This window comes from Mobula birostris, chromosome 3 (assembly GCF_030028105.1).
Source record: "Mobula birostris isolate sMobBir1 chromosome 3, sMobBir1.hap1, whole genome shotgun sequence".
Lineage (NCBI taxonomy): Eukaryota > Metazoa > Chordata > Chondrichthyes > Myliobatiformes > Myliobatidae > Mobula > Mobula birostris.
Window position 1 is genome coordinate 162,817,911 of NC_092372.1, and position 19,308 is coordinate 162,837,218.

Here is a 19,308-nt window from a genome sequence, read left to right on the forward strand (position 1 = left end):
CATGTGCAATGAGAAACTCACAGTGACCAGCATGAGTGTGTATGTGTATTTAGTTCATGTGCCATTTCCAAGGTTTGTTCAAGAAGCACAAGCTTCAGTGTGATTGGCCATGATGGCTTCAGTTCTCAATGACAATTGCTGCTGAATGCAATGTGGTTGAATCAGCTGACACAATTTTGGGAGAGCTGGCACAACAAAAGGATAAAGCACCCTGCTTTCCTGTGCATGATTACATAAAGTGGGGCCAAAGGTAGACCTTCACAAGGAAACAGTGGAATACCCTCACTTCAGAACATAGAAAGCTCTGCCTGCAGAATAGTGTATCAATGTATAAGGGAAAAATAAAGTCATAGGGTTACTCAGCACAGCAACAGATCCTTCAGCCGTCATGTTCACCTACACTATTCCCATTTATCTCTATTTGCCTATTTAAATATCTCTCTAAATACCTCTTAAATGTAGTAATTGTAATCAATCCCTCTACCTCCTCTGGCAGTGCATTCCTGACATCAAGCACTCTTTCCATAAAAAATGTACCTGTTACAGTAGATTCCTTTAAAATTTCCTTCCTTCCAACTTAAACCTGTATCGTCTTGTTTCTGATAGTCCTACCAAAGGAAAATAAAGATTTTGATTATCAACCCTATTCATACCATCTTTATCTTCCATGGTAGACTCTCAAACACTCATTGTGGCAGATCCTCAAAGATTTGCTTTTCCTGCCTGATGCTGATACTGCTTTCTGCTTATGCAGTGGTGCCTCATTCGTGCATCAGTGACGTTAAATGTGTGTTACAATCTGAGCGACAAACCAGCTATGCCTACAGCAGCCTTTGTGTCTAGACATGCTACACACACAGAGCATGTAAATCAAATTCCCATTGTAAGTAGTAGTTGTGATTGTTTAACACAAAATACTCTTCAGATGCTGTAGCTACAGGCAATCACATGGGCCCCAGCTAGGCCTGCCTCTTTGTTGGAACAGTCTATGCTCCAAAACCCCAACTTTTCCTTCACTACATTGATGACTACATTGGTGCTGCTTCTTGCACCCATGCTGAGCTCGTCAATTTCATCCACTTTGCTTCTAACTTCCACTCAGTCCTCAAATTCACTTGGTCTATCTCGGATACTTCTCTCCCCTTTCTCGATCTCTCAGTCTCCATCTCTGGAGACAGACTGTCCACTGACATCTTCTATAAGCCCACTGACTCTCATAACTACCTCGACTATATCTCTTCCCACCCTGCCACATGCAGAAATGCTATTCCCTATTCCCAGTTCCTCCGTCTCTGCCGCGTCTGCTCCCAGGATGAAGCTTTCCATTCCAGGACATCTCAAATATCCTCTTTCTTTAAGGATCGTGATTTCCCTTCTACTGTCATCAATGATGCCCTCATCTGCATCTCCTCCATTTCCCGCACTTCCGCTCTCACCTCATCCTCCCGCCACCACAACAGGGACAGAGATCCCCTTGCCCTCACCTACCACCCTACCAGCCTCCGGATCCAGCACATTATCCTCTGCAACTTCCACCACCTTCACAAGACTCCACCACTGAGCACATCTTTCCCTCTCTACACCTCCTCTCCGCTTTCCGCAGGGATCGTTCCCTCCGTGACTCCCTGGTCCACATAGCCCTCCCCACGGATCTCCCACCCGGCACTTATCCATGCAAGTGTAAATGCTACACCTGTCCCTACACCTCCTCTCCTGCCACCATTTAGGGCCCCAAATAGTCCTCCCAGGTGAGGCAACACTTCACTTATGAGTCTGTTGGGGTCATCTATTGCATCCGGTGCTCCCGGTGCGGCCTCCTCTACTTCAGTGAGACCCGCCGCAGACTGGGGGACCGCTTCGTCGAGCACCTCAGCCACAACAGACAGGATCTCCCGGTTGCCACCCACTTCAACTCTGCTTCACATTCCCATTCGGATATGATCATACATGGCCTCCTCTACTGCCATGATGAGGCCAAACTCAGGTTGAAGGAGCAACATCTCATATACCATCTAGGTAGTCTCCGGCCCCTGGGCATGAACATTGAAATTCTCCAACTTCCGGTAATTCCATCCTGCTCCCTTCCCCCATCCCAGTTTCACTCTGCCCCCTCCCCCAGCTGCCTATCACCTTCCTCATGCTACCGCCTCCTTCTGTGTTTTCCCCTATTCTTTCTTCACCTTTCCTGCCTATCCCCTCCCCCACTCCTTGATCTTTCCCCTTACTGGTTTTTCACCTGGAACTTACCAGCCTTCTCCTTCCCACTCTCCCTCCCAGCTTCTTTATAGGGCCCCTGCCCCCTCCCTCTTAAGTCCTAACGAAGGGTCTCAGCCCGAAACATTGACAGTTCGTTTCCATGGATGCTGCCCGACCTGCTGAGTTCCTCCAGCGTGTTGTGAGTTGTGTTTGATTACACACACAAAATGCTGGATGAACTCAGCAGGCCAGGCAGCATCAATGGAAAAGAGTAAACAGTTGATGTTTTAAGTAAAGAGTAAAGAGTTGATGTTTCAGGGTGAGACTCTTCATCCAGTCCTGATGAAAGGTCCCAGCCAGAAATGTCAATTGTTTACTCTTTTCCACTGATGCTGCCTGGCCTGCTGAGTTCATCCAGCATTCTTGTGTGTCTCTTTGGTTTTCCAGCATCAGCAGATTTTCTCATGTATGGAATTGTGTTTGATTGTTGAATTTTACATTTCTGATCAATTGAGTAAAACAAAAGAAACAGATACTCTGAGTGAATTTCTGAGCCTCTACTTATGGTGAACAAGTGAATTTTGTAATATAATTAAATGATGATTACATGAAAAAGATTCAGGCTTTTTTCTGTCTTGCTGTTCTAATATATTGCTTCTTAATCAAACAGCATTTCCTCAATTTTAACTTCAAAGGATGACTTATCAATTTAATTTTCTCAGTTGTTTGCAACTCCCTATGCACTATTCAGAGACACTACCACACTTTAATAATCTTGATCACACATAGTTATGAAGCAGAATTGATAGCTGCAATTTGATATATGACCAAGATGTGAATGACATACAGCAGCTGACAAGCATACACTTGAGTGGTCAGTTGTCCATTTTCTAAAACACAAACTGGAATTTCGATGAAACTTTGTTTTTGTGCTTTGTGCAGCTACGGAAGGTAGGGGGCATAGGGGTTGGGAATGAAGATAATGCTAACCGAACTCAATTGGTGGGACACTGATGGGATTACGTCAATTTATCTTGTTACATCTTGCGTGATTTCATTCTCCATAACATTGCCCAAGTGAGATCCAAAAAGCTAAGTTAAATTAATCTGTAAGGTCATTGCCACAGAAAAGAAAACCTATTTGTTTTAAACTTGGGTCTTAGATTCTTTCCGTCTTTGACTAAGTTTTTCCTGAAAAATCTACTCTGACTTTGCAATGTAAGTGACTTTATTCATTCTTTGTTATTTTTTTCAATTTTTAATTAAAGACCAGTTTATTAAACATGTTAATGAATTATAAATGCACACATTTACATGCACAATGTACTTGGGTCATGGAGAATGATTGAGAATATTCATAGATAATTGATCCCCCTAACTTGACACAAAACTATATTAGCTGATATGCAACAGAGCAGGGAGCAGCAAAATATTTATTATTACATGGAACAAGCTAGATTAATTATCTCAGGCTTAATAGAAATGAGAATTGTTTTGATTATTAACATCAGCTGATTTAAGCATTTACAATTATGAGATCCCAAATAATTAAAATAATTTCAACAAATTTTATTTTCCTGCCCCATTTGTAAAAGTGTTTGTATCAAGGCAAAAGAAAATATTATTTGCCTGATACGTGATTCGATTGTTAGCTTCTGAAATGCCAATGTTCCTGACATTTCAGTATTTTTACAAAGAGGCAATGGCAGCATATTGACACATGGGTGAGCTGGATGCAAATACATTTTCTCCACAAAATACATCAAACTGAAGATTCAAATTGTGACATTCATGGGTCTGCATTAGCATTTTCTATATAGCTGAAATAATGTTGGCGGCATCGTAGGCTCCAACATAATATGCAGTCCATGTGACCTGTGTAGTGACTTTTTAGGAGGCTTATTCTGGTGTTAGATTGGATCAAAAAAGGATTTTCTTTTATTAACTGCAACTGGACTGTCATTTTCATTTCTTTGGGATTAAATATAAAGAAAAACAAGGATATAAGCTTGTTCTTGTTTGTTTGCTTTAAGCGCTGCTGTTGCTTTTAAGTTGTGTTGCACCCAGCATCTAAACTTCCACCGAAGTAAGAATGAAGATAAATCTCAGAGGTGGAGAATAACATCTGCACTTCACTATATTGTGCGCTTAACACAGACCACTGAGAATCAATTTCAGCTGTAGGAAATTTTAGTCAATCTAAATCCAAAATAGGTCAACTTCATTCTTTTTATTTATGTATGGAATGATTTTATTCAAATTCATTATTTAATAAATACCAAAATGAATATTTTAAATCTATATCCTAAGCAATATCTTACACTTTGATCAGTCAAGGCACTAGGCCTCAATGGTATACAGTATCTGGCTGAGGTTCTGAGGTTCCCATCTGCTTTAAAAAGGCAACAATCATCATCAGTGCCCAAGAACAGTAGAGTGAGCTGCCTCAACGATTATCGACCAGTTGCACTCAGATCTCCTGTAGTGAAGTTATTGAGAGGTTGGTTAAGGCTAGAATTGATTCCTGCCTGAGCGAGGGTTAGGTCCCACTGGAATTCACGTGCTGCTGCAAACTGCTACAGTGGGTGCAATGTCATTGGCTCTCCAGTCTGCTTTGGAAAGAGCTGAACAACAGCAAAACGTGTGTCAAGCTGCTCTTATTGATTACAGCTCAGTAAGTAAGGCAATCACTCTTTGGGGCTTTTTCAACAGAGGCATTTGAGTATAAAAGAAGGAAAAATCGGGCCAAATCCTTGAAAAGCAGTGGTCCAGCCTCAATAGGAGTATTGCGTTCAAACCTTGCGGCTGAATTATAGAAATGATGATAGGGAATGAGGATAAGGAATGAGAAAAGGTTTGAAAAACGTTTCAGGGTGGATTGTAAGAAATTAGAGAGGCTAGGACTGCTTTCTTTGATGAAGAGAAGGCTAAAGTGAGATTTGATAGTTCCTGGGCATCAATTTCATAGAGATCTATCCTGGGCCCAAACATTGCAAGGCTAATAGCTGTATTTCACAGCTCACTTACACTATTCAACCAAGGCCAATGAGATATATGCTGAACTACCGCAAGTATGCCCTAAACATCATGGAGGAGGCAATGCCAGCCAAGTAGGGATGCCCATTGCTGAGTGTGGCTTGTGATAGGTTGAAATTTTTATAGAGGAAAGAATCCTCATCGTAGTCAGCCTATTCAAATGCCACCTCCTTTTGTATCAACACACCTTTCTGATTTACTTGCCGTGGATTATGTAGGCAGGTGTTCCTTAATTTGAAGTAGCAAAGTGGCATAGCTAGTGATCCTGACCTCAGTGCAGCCTGAACAGAGTTTGCATGCTCTCTCTGGGATTGATAACTGAGTGGTAGTAAATGGGGGTGGGGGGAGTAATGGAATGTGGAGTGAATAAAATAGGATTAGTGTAATATTTAGTGTAAAGGAGAGGTTGATGGTCCAATGATCCAGTGGGCAGAAGGCCCTGTTTCCTGCTAGATGATTCTGTGACATTGAAACCATCATGAAGGAGGAATGACAGCATCTCCATTAGGACATTGAGGAGTCTTGGTATTTCACCAAAAGACTTTCAAATTTCTATAGACGTGCAGTGGAGAGCACTATGTCTGCTTCATAACTTTGTATTGAACAAGAGACTGCAGAGGTTTGTAGACTCAGCCATTTCCTTCATTGGCAAACCCTCCCCAACGTCAAGGACATCAAGAGCAGGTGCCTCAAGAAGGTGGCACCCATCACCAAACACTCTCAACATCTAGAATACACCATCTTCTCATTCTTGCCATCAGGGAGCAGGTACAGGAGCCTGAAGACTGAGATTAACTATCCCAAGAACAGCTTCTTTCCCACCGCTATAAGATGAACCAATGAACCCTACCTTGGTATTTGTCTTTTGCACTATATACAGGTGGAGTACCCCTTATCCAAAATACCAAAATCTGAAAACCTCTGAAATCTGGATATTTTTTGAATGCTGACATGATGTCACAATTGGAAAATTCCACAAAGAAGGATTCTGGGAGATGTGCAGGTCTCTGCACATCACAGACAATTCTGGAAGTGACCTCAAATATGTAATGAACAGAAGTTAATGAAAAATAGAAAAACATTGCATAGTGAAAAATGAAGATCTCAACCATGTATTGAAAGGGTGGATTTGTCAGTGTCGGCGAACATATGCCACTTAACGGTATACTGATCATGAAACAAGCAAAGATCTATCACAATGAACTGAAAATTGAAGGCAATTGTGAATATTCAGCAGGCTGGTTACGGAAATCTAAGAAAAGGCAAAGCATTAAATGTTTAAAGATTTAAAAAGTTTTAAGGATAAAGCCTTCGATCACGAAGCAACAGAGAAATTCATTGATGAGTTTACAAATATCATCGCTGATGGGGATCTAACATTGTAGAACACGTCTACAATGCTGATTGTTTTTATATCTTACATAAACCCTAAAAATAGCAAAATATAAATACAGTGTACTGTAACCTTTTAATCAAATCATGGCATCATAGGTGGAGACTGAAAGCTATTCTTCCAGTGCTGCTGTGCAGCTTTTGTTACCCTACACACATTATATTTTCATTATATTAATCATGTGTAATAACTTTTACTGTTAAGTACATATCTGCAATGAACAAGTGTAGGACGAAGACTGTTTATAGGTAGCACATAGATTCAGAGTCAGAAATGATGGTGTTCCCATGCTATCTCATTATATATTCCAAACTCTGATAAAAATCTGAAATCTGAAACACTTTCAGCCCCAAGCATTTTTGGTTAGGGGTACTCAGCCTATATTTACTGGCTTGCACTCTACTGCTGTGGCAAAACAACAAATCTCATGACATATGTCATTGATAATAAACCTGATTCTGATTCTTAACAAGAAATGATGAGGGTTCCGGACACTGAATAATGGGAGGCTGGATTTTGATGAAGAGTTCAGGGAAAAGGTGCCACAGACATAACGGTAAAGGGAAGAAAATCAAGAATGACATGAGGAAAACAATTTTGCATGGTGTATGGTTAGAATCTGGAGCAGACTGCCTGCATATATGGTGGAGATATCAAGAAGGACTTGGATAAGTGGTGAAGAGAAGTTTGTAATGGGTATGGAGAAAGGACTGGGGGTTGTTAGTGGTAGGGAATCGATTTGAATTTCTCTGGTAGAGGGCCACTTTGAACAAAATGGCTTGCACCGTCTTTTACAGTGTTGTAACTATTCTGTGATTCTATAATGCAAGCTACACCACATTCACTTATCAGCCTAGTTCCTGGCATCTTGCATCACCTTCCACCAATTGCTGATCCACCTCATACAAAGGGGTGGGGCTGAACAGGCACATTTATCTATAATGCGCCTGTGCTCACGCGGCCAAGTGTATGCAGAGGTTTGAAGAGTGAAGCATACACTTGTACTATATGCTGTGATTATTATACCTAATTAGGGAAGGGAAATGTTTCTGCAGGACCCATCTTTTTACATATCCCTGTGTGTGCCACAGATTAAATAAATGCAAATTACCTGAGGAAGTGTGTGCAGCCATGCTTGTCTTGACCTTGACATACGCCTGACCGTTAATCAATAACGCTTTCCTCTTAGGTTTCTGTTTTAAATCTTCAGCTTAGGTTTAATTCTTCCCATCATCAAAAACCTTCTCAAACCATACTCATCTGATTTTATCCTAGTTCCATTTTCCTCCGCAGTATCTGAATTTTCTCTCTCCTTCCATAAAATTCTTTGGCGCAATATAAATGTAATTTGTACTCTTCCAAAAAGAGGAAACTCTATAAATGTCCACCACACTCTTTAATTATCTGCCTCCAATCATGACTGGTTAGTAGATTTGTTTAAAACTCACCTGTTTGAGCTAAAATGGTTTTTTATATTAAAAATAAACCAGGGATTGAACATTTGCATGAGTAGATTTTTTAGCTGTTACCCATTGCTGCCCAGTGTTCTTTATAGAATGTTTATATAGCATTGTTTCATCATTTCTCAGTTAAAAATGAAAAATGATTTATTCTATGCTTTACTAGCAAATAGGAAGTAGTTTCATTTTCACAGGTTTGGAGTCTTATCCTTGATTGTTCATGTCAGTTTGTTTTTCCATAGTCTATAGAGAAAAAATAAGAATGACAAAATAAATGAGGTTGCTTACTGTCTCCTTGGCAACGTAGTGGGCCGACAGTGAGTCTAGCTTCGGATCCTGAGCGCCCAGTATCGCCAACTAATACCTGGCTGACTGGAAGGTGATCTTTGTAAGCAAGGAATCCAGAATCTTTTCTCCTGAAAATGATTGACAATAAGAACAGCAATAAGATATATCTCTTACTTAACTTACAATTAACTACAGTAAAATATAGCATGAGTTATCAACTGTGCTAATGTTATGGCATTTGAGAAATGAACAACCTCAAAAATGTGCATTGGTGGACAGCGAACGTTTTTCTGCATTCACAGTCCCAGAGCTCAGCAAAATGGGAAATGGTCTGAAGGTACTTGTCTGCCTGCAGTGCACTTTCTTTGTAACTGTGACAATAGATTCTGCATTTGTTTTTGTTTCCTTTTGTACTCTGATGTGCTTCTGTATGAAATAATCTGTCTGGATGGCATACAAACAAAAGCTTTTCACAACATCTCAGATTATATGACAATGATAAACTAATGAACTAAAAAAAGGATATTTTGCTAAAACATTTTTTCCACATTGTTTCACAATTGTCTAACCAACTTCAGTTGTTCAATTGAAATTTCATTGAATATATGTGCATGCTGTTTCTCACACAGGATCACTCACTGCTCTTGATCTTATTCACTAAGAGAGGAACGAACAATTGACAGCCAAAGAAGTGGAACTGCAACATGATAGCGACAGTTGTATAAAATTGATGTGGTCCACTACTTTCACAATACTTTCAGAACCTCAGATCATGCTAAATTACTCCCATCTCAGTGGCTATCTTTTACATCTTTTCATTATTCAGCAAGAAACACAGCACACAGGTAAGCATGAAGAAGTGCAGAAAAAAAAGAGAAGTGAAAAGTATAGATAGAAAAAAATACTGAAAAGAAAATAAATAAATACATTTCTGCACCCCCTACATCAAATATAAATACTTGCTACACAACTTTTATCTGCAATAATGTTTCTGATTTAAGTTGTGGGCAAATACCACCTCAATGATTTAAGTGTTTAATTTAAAATTTGAACAGTGTAGTAGTTTTATTTGAAAATCTGCAGGAATAATGTGTACAATGCATAAAAAATGTCACATTATGTTCTATTTCATTGGCTTCACTGTATTTTCTGGTGAACGGCAATGTGACATATTGCCAGAATAAATTTCATGACTTAACTACATGTGTTCCCCATCCAATGAAGTAAGTGGCACATGATATCTGTAGCCATGAGTGACATCTTTGCTCCTATTGCCTGCAACACCACCTGAGAATTCCTAGCAGATATTTTTCCTAGAATCCTCCCATCTTTTTCAAAATTTCATTTCTAATTGTAAATCCACACCATCCAATGTTAATACTATACATTTATTAGTTTGTGTACATATTAAAATCTAGAACTAAAAGCAAAAATTATTTTGTATTCAAATCTTATTGTCCGGAATTACACCAGGAAATTAATAGTCCAGTGAAATAGGGATGGTAACAAGTCTGGTTCTCCAAGATCACATTCCAATGTGAGTTTTAATTTCTGGGCTCACCAATTCTTGTTATTATCATTTGACCACTTCCTATTTAAATTTAAAGGGAAGTTACTTGACCTGTTGTATGATAAGTGGCAGTAACACTCCAGAATCTTGAGTTCAAGTCTGATCTCCAGTACTGTCTGTAGAATTTGCATATTCTCCAGATGTTAGTGTGGGTTTTATCCTGTGTCCTTTGGTTTCCTTCTACAGTATCTCTCAAAGATATATTGAGAGGCTAATTGGTGACTGTGAATTTTCCCTGCTAAAGGTCAGTGACACGTGAATCAGAGACCGTTGACGAGCATATGAGAGAGAATGGGTTACAGGGTCTGATAGAAATAACCTGAGAGCTGGCAGAAATTAGATGATCTTAATGGATTTCACATTGGAATAGCGAGAGCAAGATCTGCGCGAGAGTGGAATCTATTGAAATGAGCAAGTCTTGTTGTGTGTATGATTCACTTCGCCTTCTTCTCCACCAACTCAACCTGGAGGTTAACCTTCAGGGTATCCTGCACAATGACTCCCTCGTCCCCTTGCATCTCTACATTTTGAATTCTCTCTCCATCTAAATAATAGTCTGCCCATTTATTTCTTCCACCAAAGTACATGACTATACACTTTCCAACATTATATTTCATTTGCCACTTCTTTGCCCATTTCCCTAAACTATCTAAGTCTCTCTGCAGGCTCTCTGTTTCCTCAACATTATCTACTCCGTCACCTATCTTTGTATCATCGGCAAACTTAGCCACAAATCCGTTAATCCTATTGTCCAAATCATTGACATACATCGTAAAAAGCAGTGGTCCCAACACCGACTCCTGTGGAACTCCACTGGTAACCGGCAGCCATCCAGAATAGGATCCCTTTATTCCCACTCTCTGTTTTCTGCTGATCAGCCAGTGCTCCACCCATGCTAGTAACTTCCCTGTGATTCCATGGGTGGCAACTTATCAAAGGCCTTCTGAAAAGCCTGTTTTGACTCAAGAGGCTTCGAGAAGAAGAGGCAGAAGCTCGTTGAAGTTTCTTCAGGTTTCTGTTTCTTTCTTTATTAGCAGCAAGAATGGATCACAGGGTAGTGGTGTGCTCCTCGTCCCAGATGTGGGAGACCCAGTGGATCTCCATTGTCTCTGGCTGCTACATCTGTGAGAGTACCTGGGTGTAGTTTTTCCAAACTGTGTTAGGGAACAGGACCTGGAGCTGCATGACCTACAGATCATTTGGGAGAGTAAAGAACTGACAAATAGGAGCTACAGAGGAGTTGCAGGAGGCAGGTAGTTGGGTGACTGTCAGGAGATAAAAAGTGAATAGACAGATAATATAAAGTACCCCTGTGACTGTTGCCCTCAATAACAAGTATGATACTTTTGGGGCAGGGGGTGACCTACCAAGGTCAGGGACATCTCAGAATGCCATGGACTTAAGAATATATGGCGTACATTGGTACTAACGACACATGTATGAAAGCAGATGAAATCCTGAAGAGAGTGAATCTAGGGATCTAGGTAGGAAGCTAAAAAGCATGACTTGAAATGTGATAATCTCCGGATTGTTGCCTGTGCCATGCACCAGTGAGGGTAAGAATAGGGTGATACGGCAGATGAATGTGTGGCAGATGAATTGAAGCAGGAGGCAGGGTTTCAAAGTTGTTGACCTTTGGGATATCTTGTAGGGAACATACGATATGTACAAAAGGAACAGGTTAAACTTGGGGGGGGGGCAGATATTCTAAAGTTTTGGGGAAGGTTTAAATTAGGTAGCAGGGTATGGAAACCAGAGTGTTATGTCAGAGGATGATCAGAGATGCAATGTGTAGAGGGACTGTGAGGAAGGATAGATAGACAATAGGACATAAATGCATTAAATACGTCTACTTGCATTAAATATATCTACTTAAATGTGAGAACTATTAGGAACAAGGGAGCTGAACTTAGAGCATGAATCAGTACCTGGAACTGCAAAGCTGTAGTCATTAAAGAGACTTGGCTATCACAAGGACAGAAATGGATGCTGGATGTTCAGGGTTTCGATGCTTTAAAAGGGACAGGGAGGGGGTAAGAGAGGTGGGGTGGTGGCATTGCTAATCAGGGATAGTATCGCAGCTGCAGAAACACTGGATGTTGTGGAGGGATTGTCTACTGAGTCAGTGTAGGTGGAAATCAGAAACAGGAAGGGAGCAAATTTTGTATTCAGAGTATTCTCTTGACACCACCCTCACCCCCCCCCACCGCCCCCCCCTGACATCTGCCCGCTCCTGATAGCAGAGACTATGAGAAGCAGATTGGGAGGAAAGTTTTGGAAAGATGCAAAAATAATAAGGCTATTGTCATGGTGACTTCAACTTCCCAAATTTTGACTGGAAATGCATATGGAGTTCCGGACAGGTTTGTCTCATTGTTGCAGGGAAAAGAACAATGTTTGACAAGAGATATGGAACATTTAGAAAAGAGAAAGAAGGAAGCAAGGAAAGGGCACTGCAGAGTTATAAATTAGCTAGGAGGAGCTTATAAATTAGCTAGAAGGGATTTAGGAAAACAGAAGAGGACAAGAGGCCTTGACAATTCAGATTAAGGAAAACCCCAAGGCATTCTACATGTCTCATATGCTAGACTGTTGTTTATAGATTTCAGTTCAGCGTTCAACACCATTATACCCTAGAAATTGATGGGGAAGCTGTCTTCCCTGGGTCTCAACACCTCCCTCTGCAACTGGATATTGGACTTAACAGTAAGGCTCAGTCAGTCTGTGTGGCCAGCAACATCTCTAATCCCATTACACGGAGCACCAGCGCTCCCCAGGGCTGTGTGCTCAGTCTGTCATATGGGAGTGGCTGGGAACAGACCCGAGTACAAGACACAGACACTGAAGTACTAGGGACAGGACTAGGATACAGGGCGATGGCAAGGACATGGACAGGAAAACCAGGAACCTGGAACAGGACTGGAAAAAAGAGCTAGGAGCCCGGGCTTGGACTTCGAGCCAGAGATTGGACAAGGACCCAGTACCTGGGTCTTGCATCTGGCTCAGACCCCAGAACTAGGCAAGGACGAGGCTTGGCAGGCAGGCAGGATGAGGCTGGAGTCTTCAGGGTTGAGACTAGAGGCGAGACTTGGCTTGGCAAGAGGCCAGAGGCTGGAGTCTTCAAGCTTGGGGCTAGGCAGGAGGCTGGAGTCTTCAGGCTAGAGGCTAGGCAAGGGATGAAGTGAGGCTTGGCAGGAGGCTGGAGACTTGAGACTTCAAGATTCAAGATTCAAAAACTTTATTGTTATTCTAACCATACATCAGCTCTGCAGGGCAGAATGAGACAGCGTTTCTCAGGGGCAGTGCAATCATAACATAACAAACGCAACACAAAATAATAAACATAACAATAAATAGTAAAACACAACAGCCACATGTCAGTTAAAATCAGTCATATGTGTCCAGTGCAAGTTAGAAGTGTCCAAAGCAGAGTCAGGTGGAGCAGCTATTTAGCAGTCTGACTGCCTGTGGGAGGAAGCTGTTTAGTAGCCTTGTGGTTTTAGTTTTGATGCTCCTGTAATGTTTGCCTGATGGCAGAAGAACAAACAGTTCATCGAGAGGGTGTGAGAGGTCTTTAATGATGTACCGTGTCTTCTGGAGGCATCGACTCTGAAAGAGGTCTTGGACAGAAGGTAGGGAGACCCCAATAACCTTCTCTGCTCCCCTAACTACCCTCTGCAAGGCTTTTTTGTCGACAGCACTGCAGCTGGAGTGCCAGGTTGTGATGCAAAAGGTCAGCACACTCTCAACCACACCTCTGTAGAATGTAGTTAAGATGTTAGTGGGGAGTGATGCTTGTTTAAGCTTCCTCAGAAAGTGCAATCTCTGCTGGACCCGTTTCACAATCCCAGTGGTGTTCCTGGACCAGGTGAGATTGTCCGAGATCTGCACCCCAAGGAACTTGATGTTTTCCACTTTCTCCACTGTGGAGCCATTGATGCTGAGGGATGCTTGAGGTGAGGCGAGGCTCGAGGCTCGAGGTAGGAGGCTTGAGGCGAGGCGAAGCTGGAGGCTGGAGGCAGGAGACGAGGCGAGGCGAAGCTGGAGGCTGGAGGCAGGAGACTTGAGGCAAGGCTGGAGGCAGGAGACTTGAGGCGAGGCGAGGCTGGAGGCTGGAGGCAGGAGACTTGAGGCGAGGCGAGGCTGGAGGCTGGAGGCAGGAGACTTGAGGCAAGGCTGGAGGCTGGAGGCAGGAGACTTGAGGTGAGGCAAGGCTGGAGGCAGAGACTAGAGGTGAGGCGAGGCTGGAGGCTGGAGGAAGGAGACTAGAGGCGAGGCTGGAGGCTGGAGGCAGGAGACGAGGCGAGGCTTGGCAGGACGCAGGAGACGAGGCGAGGCTTGGCAGGCTCCTCCTGGGCAGGGCGTGGTTCACCTGGGCAGGGCGCGGATCACCACCCGACAGAGGCAAGGGACAGAATCAACTCCAGGTAATGGCAAGGTGGCCTGGCTTACCTGGGCGGAGGCAAGGGACAGGAAGGGAGCTAGGTACAGGGTGGCTCCAGGACAAGACTGCAGGTGAGATGAGGTGAGAGTTACCAGCAAGACAAGGCAAGGTTTCTGGCAAAGCAAGGCGAGGCGAGAGTTACAGGGAAGACAAGGCTGGGCTTCAGGCGAGGAAACAGAAGGCAGAGGAAGGCAAACAAGGAGTAAGGACAAGAACAATCCAGCAGCCACACCTGGGTCTCTGAATGTATTTATGCAGCTGCCTCAATTAGCTCAACAGGAACAGAAACAGGGTAGATAGGAAAACCTGGAGCAAGGGTCGATGGACCAGTCCATGAACCGGAATACGGACTTCACGGACCAGACCATGACACAGTCCACTGCTGTTCACACTGTTGCTGCACGACTGTGGCGCAGGATCCAGCTCAAACCGTGTCATCAAGCTTGCGGAATACACAACAATGGTTAGCCTTATCAAGTATGATGACAAGATGGAGTATAGATAGGAAGTAGAGCAGCTGGTGGATTGCTGTGAGAAGAACAACCTAAGCCTGAATGCGGGAAGACAAAAGAAATCATTGGGGACTACAAGATGGTGCAGACAAACCATCCTGCTCTGCGAATCCATGGCTCCACTGCAGAGAGAGTTAAGTGCACCAGGTTCCTGGGAGTTCACATCATGGATGACCTCATCTGGTCCCTTAATATCACCTCCCTGAATAAGAAGGCACAGCAGTGCCTCCACTTCCTAAGAAGATAGAGGAAAGCAAGGCTTCCACCCCAACTCCACCCTTCTTAACTGTGTTTTGCAGGAGCATGTGGAGAACGTCCTGACAGGTTGCATCTCCATCTGGTATGGGGGTAGTCAAGCATCAGACCAGGAGCCCCTACAAAAGACTGTGAGAACAGCTGAGAGGATTTTAGGGGTCTCCCTACCATCCATCGGGGACATTTGTCCGGAGTGTGGTGTACACAGAGCCCTTAGTATTATTAAGGATCCCACCTATCCATCCAGTTTCCTCTTTGACTTTCTACCATCAGGCAGGAGACTACGATGCTTGTAAACATGAACGGCCAGGACGGGAAACAATTTCTGCCCCCAGTCCATCAGGCTTTTGAAATTCCAGCTGCATCGTATTCAAAGTGTCACTGGTTAATCTATTCCATACCTTCCAATATTTAAAATGAATGCACTTTAGTTTGTTATTTATGTATGATTCATCTGTAGAATTTATCCATACCTTCATAAGTTATCGTGTGTTATGTGTGTCATGTATACTACTGTGCCTTGCACCCTGGTATGAAAAAATGCTGTCTTGTTTCTATATACATTATATGGTTGTATATGTTATATAAATGCATATTGTTAAATTACAATAAACTGGAATTGACTTGACCTGATGTATGTGAAGAACAGAAGAATGATTAGAGTGAGCTCAGGTCTGATCAGAGATAAAATAGGAAATCAGTGTCAGGAGTGAAACGAGGTAGGGGAGGCCCTTAATGAATACTTCGTTTCAGTATTTACTTGTGTGAGAGATCTTGACAAATATGAGGACAGTGTATAACAGGCTAATATGCTGGAACGTGTCAACATGAAGAAAGGGGACGTGCTGGAAGTTTTAAAAGCATTAGGATAGATAAGTCTCTGGGGCCAGACAGAATATATCCAAGGTTAATACAAGAAATGAGGGAAGAAATTGCTGTGTTTTTGGTGATGATCTTCAGAGTTCAAAGTAAATTTATTACTGAAGTAAATACATGTCACCATATACACCCCTGAGATTCATTTTCCTCTAGGCATACTCAGCAAATTGTAATTGTAATTGTAATCAGAACAGTAATTGTAACAGTATTAATGAAAGATCAACAGAGTGCAGAAGACAACAAACTTTGAAAACGTAGATATAAATAAATAGCAATAAATAACGAGGACATAAGATAATGACATTAAGAGTCCTTAGGATGAGATCACTCATTGGTTTAGATTATTTCAGTGATGGGTAAAGTGAGTGTAGTTATCCCCTTTTATTCAAGAGCCTGATTGTTGAGGAGTAGAAACTGTTCCCGAACCTAGAGGTGTGAGTCCCAATGTTCTTGTACCTTCTACCTGACAGCAGCAGCGATAATAGAGCATACCCTGGGTAGTGTGGATCTTTAATGATGGATGGTGCTTTTTTATGACAATGTTTCATGTAGATGTCCTCAAATGTTGGGGGTTCACTGGCCACAAGAAGAGTACCAGAAGATTGGAGGATGGCAAATGTTATTTCTTTGTTCAAGAAAGGGAGTAGAGGTAACTCTGGGTATTATAGGCCAGTTTGTCTTACATCAGTGGTGGGCAAACAATTGGAGAAGATTCTCGGAGACAGGATTATGGGCATTTGGAGAATATAGTCTGATTAGGGATTGTCAACATGGCTTTGTAAGGAGCCGGTCATGCCTCACAAGCCTGACTGAATTCTTCAAGCAAGTGACAAAATAAATTGATGAAGGTAAAGCAGTGAGTTGGGTGTATATGGATTTTCGTAAGATGTTCAACAAGGTTCCCCATGGTAGGCTTATTCAGAAAGTCAAAAGGCATGGAATCCAGGGAAACTTAATTGCGTAGATTCAGAATTGGCTTGCCTTTCAAAGGCAGAGGGTAGTAGTATATGAAATGTATTCCACCTGGAGGTCAGTGACCAGTGGTGTTTTGCAGGGATCTGTTCTGGAACCCCTGCTTTTTGTGGTTTTCATAAATGACTTGAAATAGGATCTGGAAAGATGGGAGGATCAGATGAATCTTTTGGCTCCCTCACAGTTGCCATGTAATTTAATTGGGTGGTTATGAAGGTGTATGGAGTGTCAGCCTTCATTAGTCAGTGGACTGATTTTAAGGTAATGTTACAGTTCCATATAACTCTGGTTAGACCATACTTGGAACATTATGTTCAGTTCTGGTTGCCTTATTATAGGAAGGATCTAGAAGCTCAGAAAGAATGCAGAAGAGATTTACAAGGATGCTACCTAGATTGGAGAGCATGTCTTATGAGGATAGGTTGAGAGAACTAGGTATTTTTAATTTGGAGCAAAGCAGGATGAGAAGTGACTTGATAGAGATGTATAAGATGATAAGAACCAAAGACAGAGTTGACAGCCAACATCTTTTTCCCGAGGTGGGAATGGTAATTTGAGAGGGAATACTTCTCAGATAGTTGGAGGAAAGTATAGAGGAATTGTAGTGGTAGTGTTTTTTTTAACACAGTGAGTTTTTGCATGGAACACACTTCTCAGGATAGTGGTAGAGACAGACAGATTAAGGACATGTAAGAGACCACAAAGTAGGCACATAAATGAAAGAAAATAGAGGGAAGTGTTAGATTGAGCAACACATACAAAATGCTGGAGGAACTCAGCAGGTCAGGTAGAATCTATGGAAATGGATAGATATTTGACATTTTGGGCCAAGACACACTTTGATTTTGGAGTAGGTTAGAAATTGGCACAACATTGTGTGTTCAAGGTTCTTTATGGTGCTGCACTATTCTATGTTCTATGTTAATAGCTTCCTTCTATGTCATCAGAAATTGTGAGATAATGAATATTCAGCATATTATCAACATGGTGAGAGATCGCAGAGCTCTGGGATGCAGATAAATCTGGGATTCCTAGTGCATGAGTCACAAAGAATTGACCTTGAAAGGTTTTAGAATGTTATTGTTTATTGTGTAGAGGGTACTGATGGGACCATATCTGAAGTACTCTGACCAGCAAACTAACTACTCTTCTACCAAAATCTATTTCATGATAAGAATCAATGCTGATTATTTATTTATTTGAACTGAATTGACTTGACTTTATTTCTTACAGCCTTCACAGACATGAATAGTAAAAATCTTAACATTATGTCTCCGTCTAAATGCGCAATGTGCAATTTATAGTAACTTGTAATAAATAGTATGTAGAGTAAGATATACAACAGAACAGTCAATTTAGCTTAGAAATACAATTGTGTCAGCATGAATTAATCAGTCTGATGGCCTGGTAGAAGAAGCTGTTCTGGAGCCTGTTGGTCCTGGCTTTAATGCTGCGGTACCGTTTCCTGGATGGTAGCAACTGGAAGAGTTTGTGGTTGGGGTGACTTGGGTCTCCAATGACCCTTTGTGTCCTTTTTACGGACCTGTTGCTCTAAATGTCCTGAATAGTGGGAAGTTCTGCCACTGAGGGAAGAACAGTTCTCATACCAGGCAGTGGTACAGCCAGTCAGGATGCTCTCAATCGTGCCTTCCCATAATTACTTAGGATTTGGGGACTCATGCTGAACTTCTTCAACTGTCTGAGGTGAGAGAGGCACTGTTGGCTTTTTTCATCCCACAGCTGATACATACAAGTGGGGTCCTCAGTGATGTTTATATTGAGGAAATTAAAGCAGTTTACCCTCTCAACCTCAGATCCATTGATGTCAATATTCCTCCTGTCTCCATTCCTCCTGTAGTCCACAACCAGCTCCTTTGTTTTTGCGTCATTGAGGGAGAATTTTGTGACATTTTGCGACGTTTAGTGATACAGTGTGGAGTAGGCCCTCCAGCCCTTCGAGCCACACTGCCCCAGGCAACCCCATGACTTTGATTAACCCTAACCTAATCACAGGACAACTTACAATGATCAATTCACCTATCTAGCTCGTTCTTGGATCATGGGTGGAAACCAGAGCACCTGGGGAAAACCCATGCATTCCACGGGGAGGATGTACAGAGACTCCTTATAGAATGGCACTGGAATTGAACTCCAAGCGCCAGACTACCTTGATCTGTAATAGCGTCGCACTACCACTATGCTGCAGAAGCACCCACACTGAATTTCTGTTGCTGCAAAACACTGGCCCTTAAGATTAACTGTAGAACTCTCCAATGTAGTGGCTGAGAATAGCTAACTCAGCA

General features: G+C 42.2%; 1 protein-coding gene across 1 annotated transcript in view; it reads right to left on the reverse strand.

Annotated features, from left to right (window-relative positions):
* Positions 1-19,308, reverse strand: part of LOC140195385 (contactin-associated protein-like 2) — a 1,890,266-nt gene that overhangs the window by 394,596 nt on the left and 1,476,362 nt on the right. Inside the window, exon 15 of the mRNA XM_072253599.1 lies at positions 8,374-8,501. Coding sequence (XP_072109700.1) covers positions 8,374-8,501 — 128 coding nt within the window. The remainder of the gene's footprint in view (positions 1-8,373; positions 8,502-19,308) is intronic.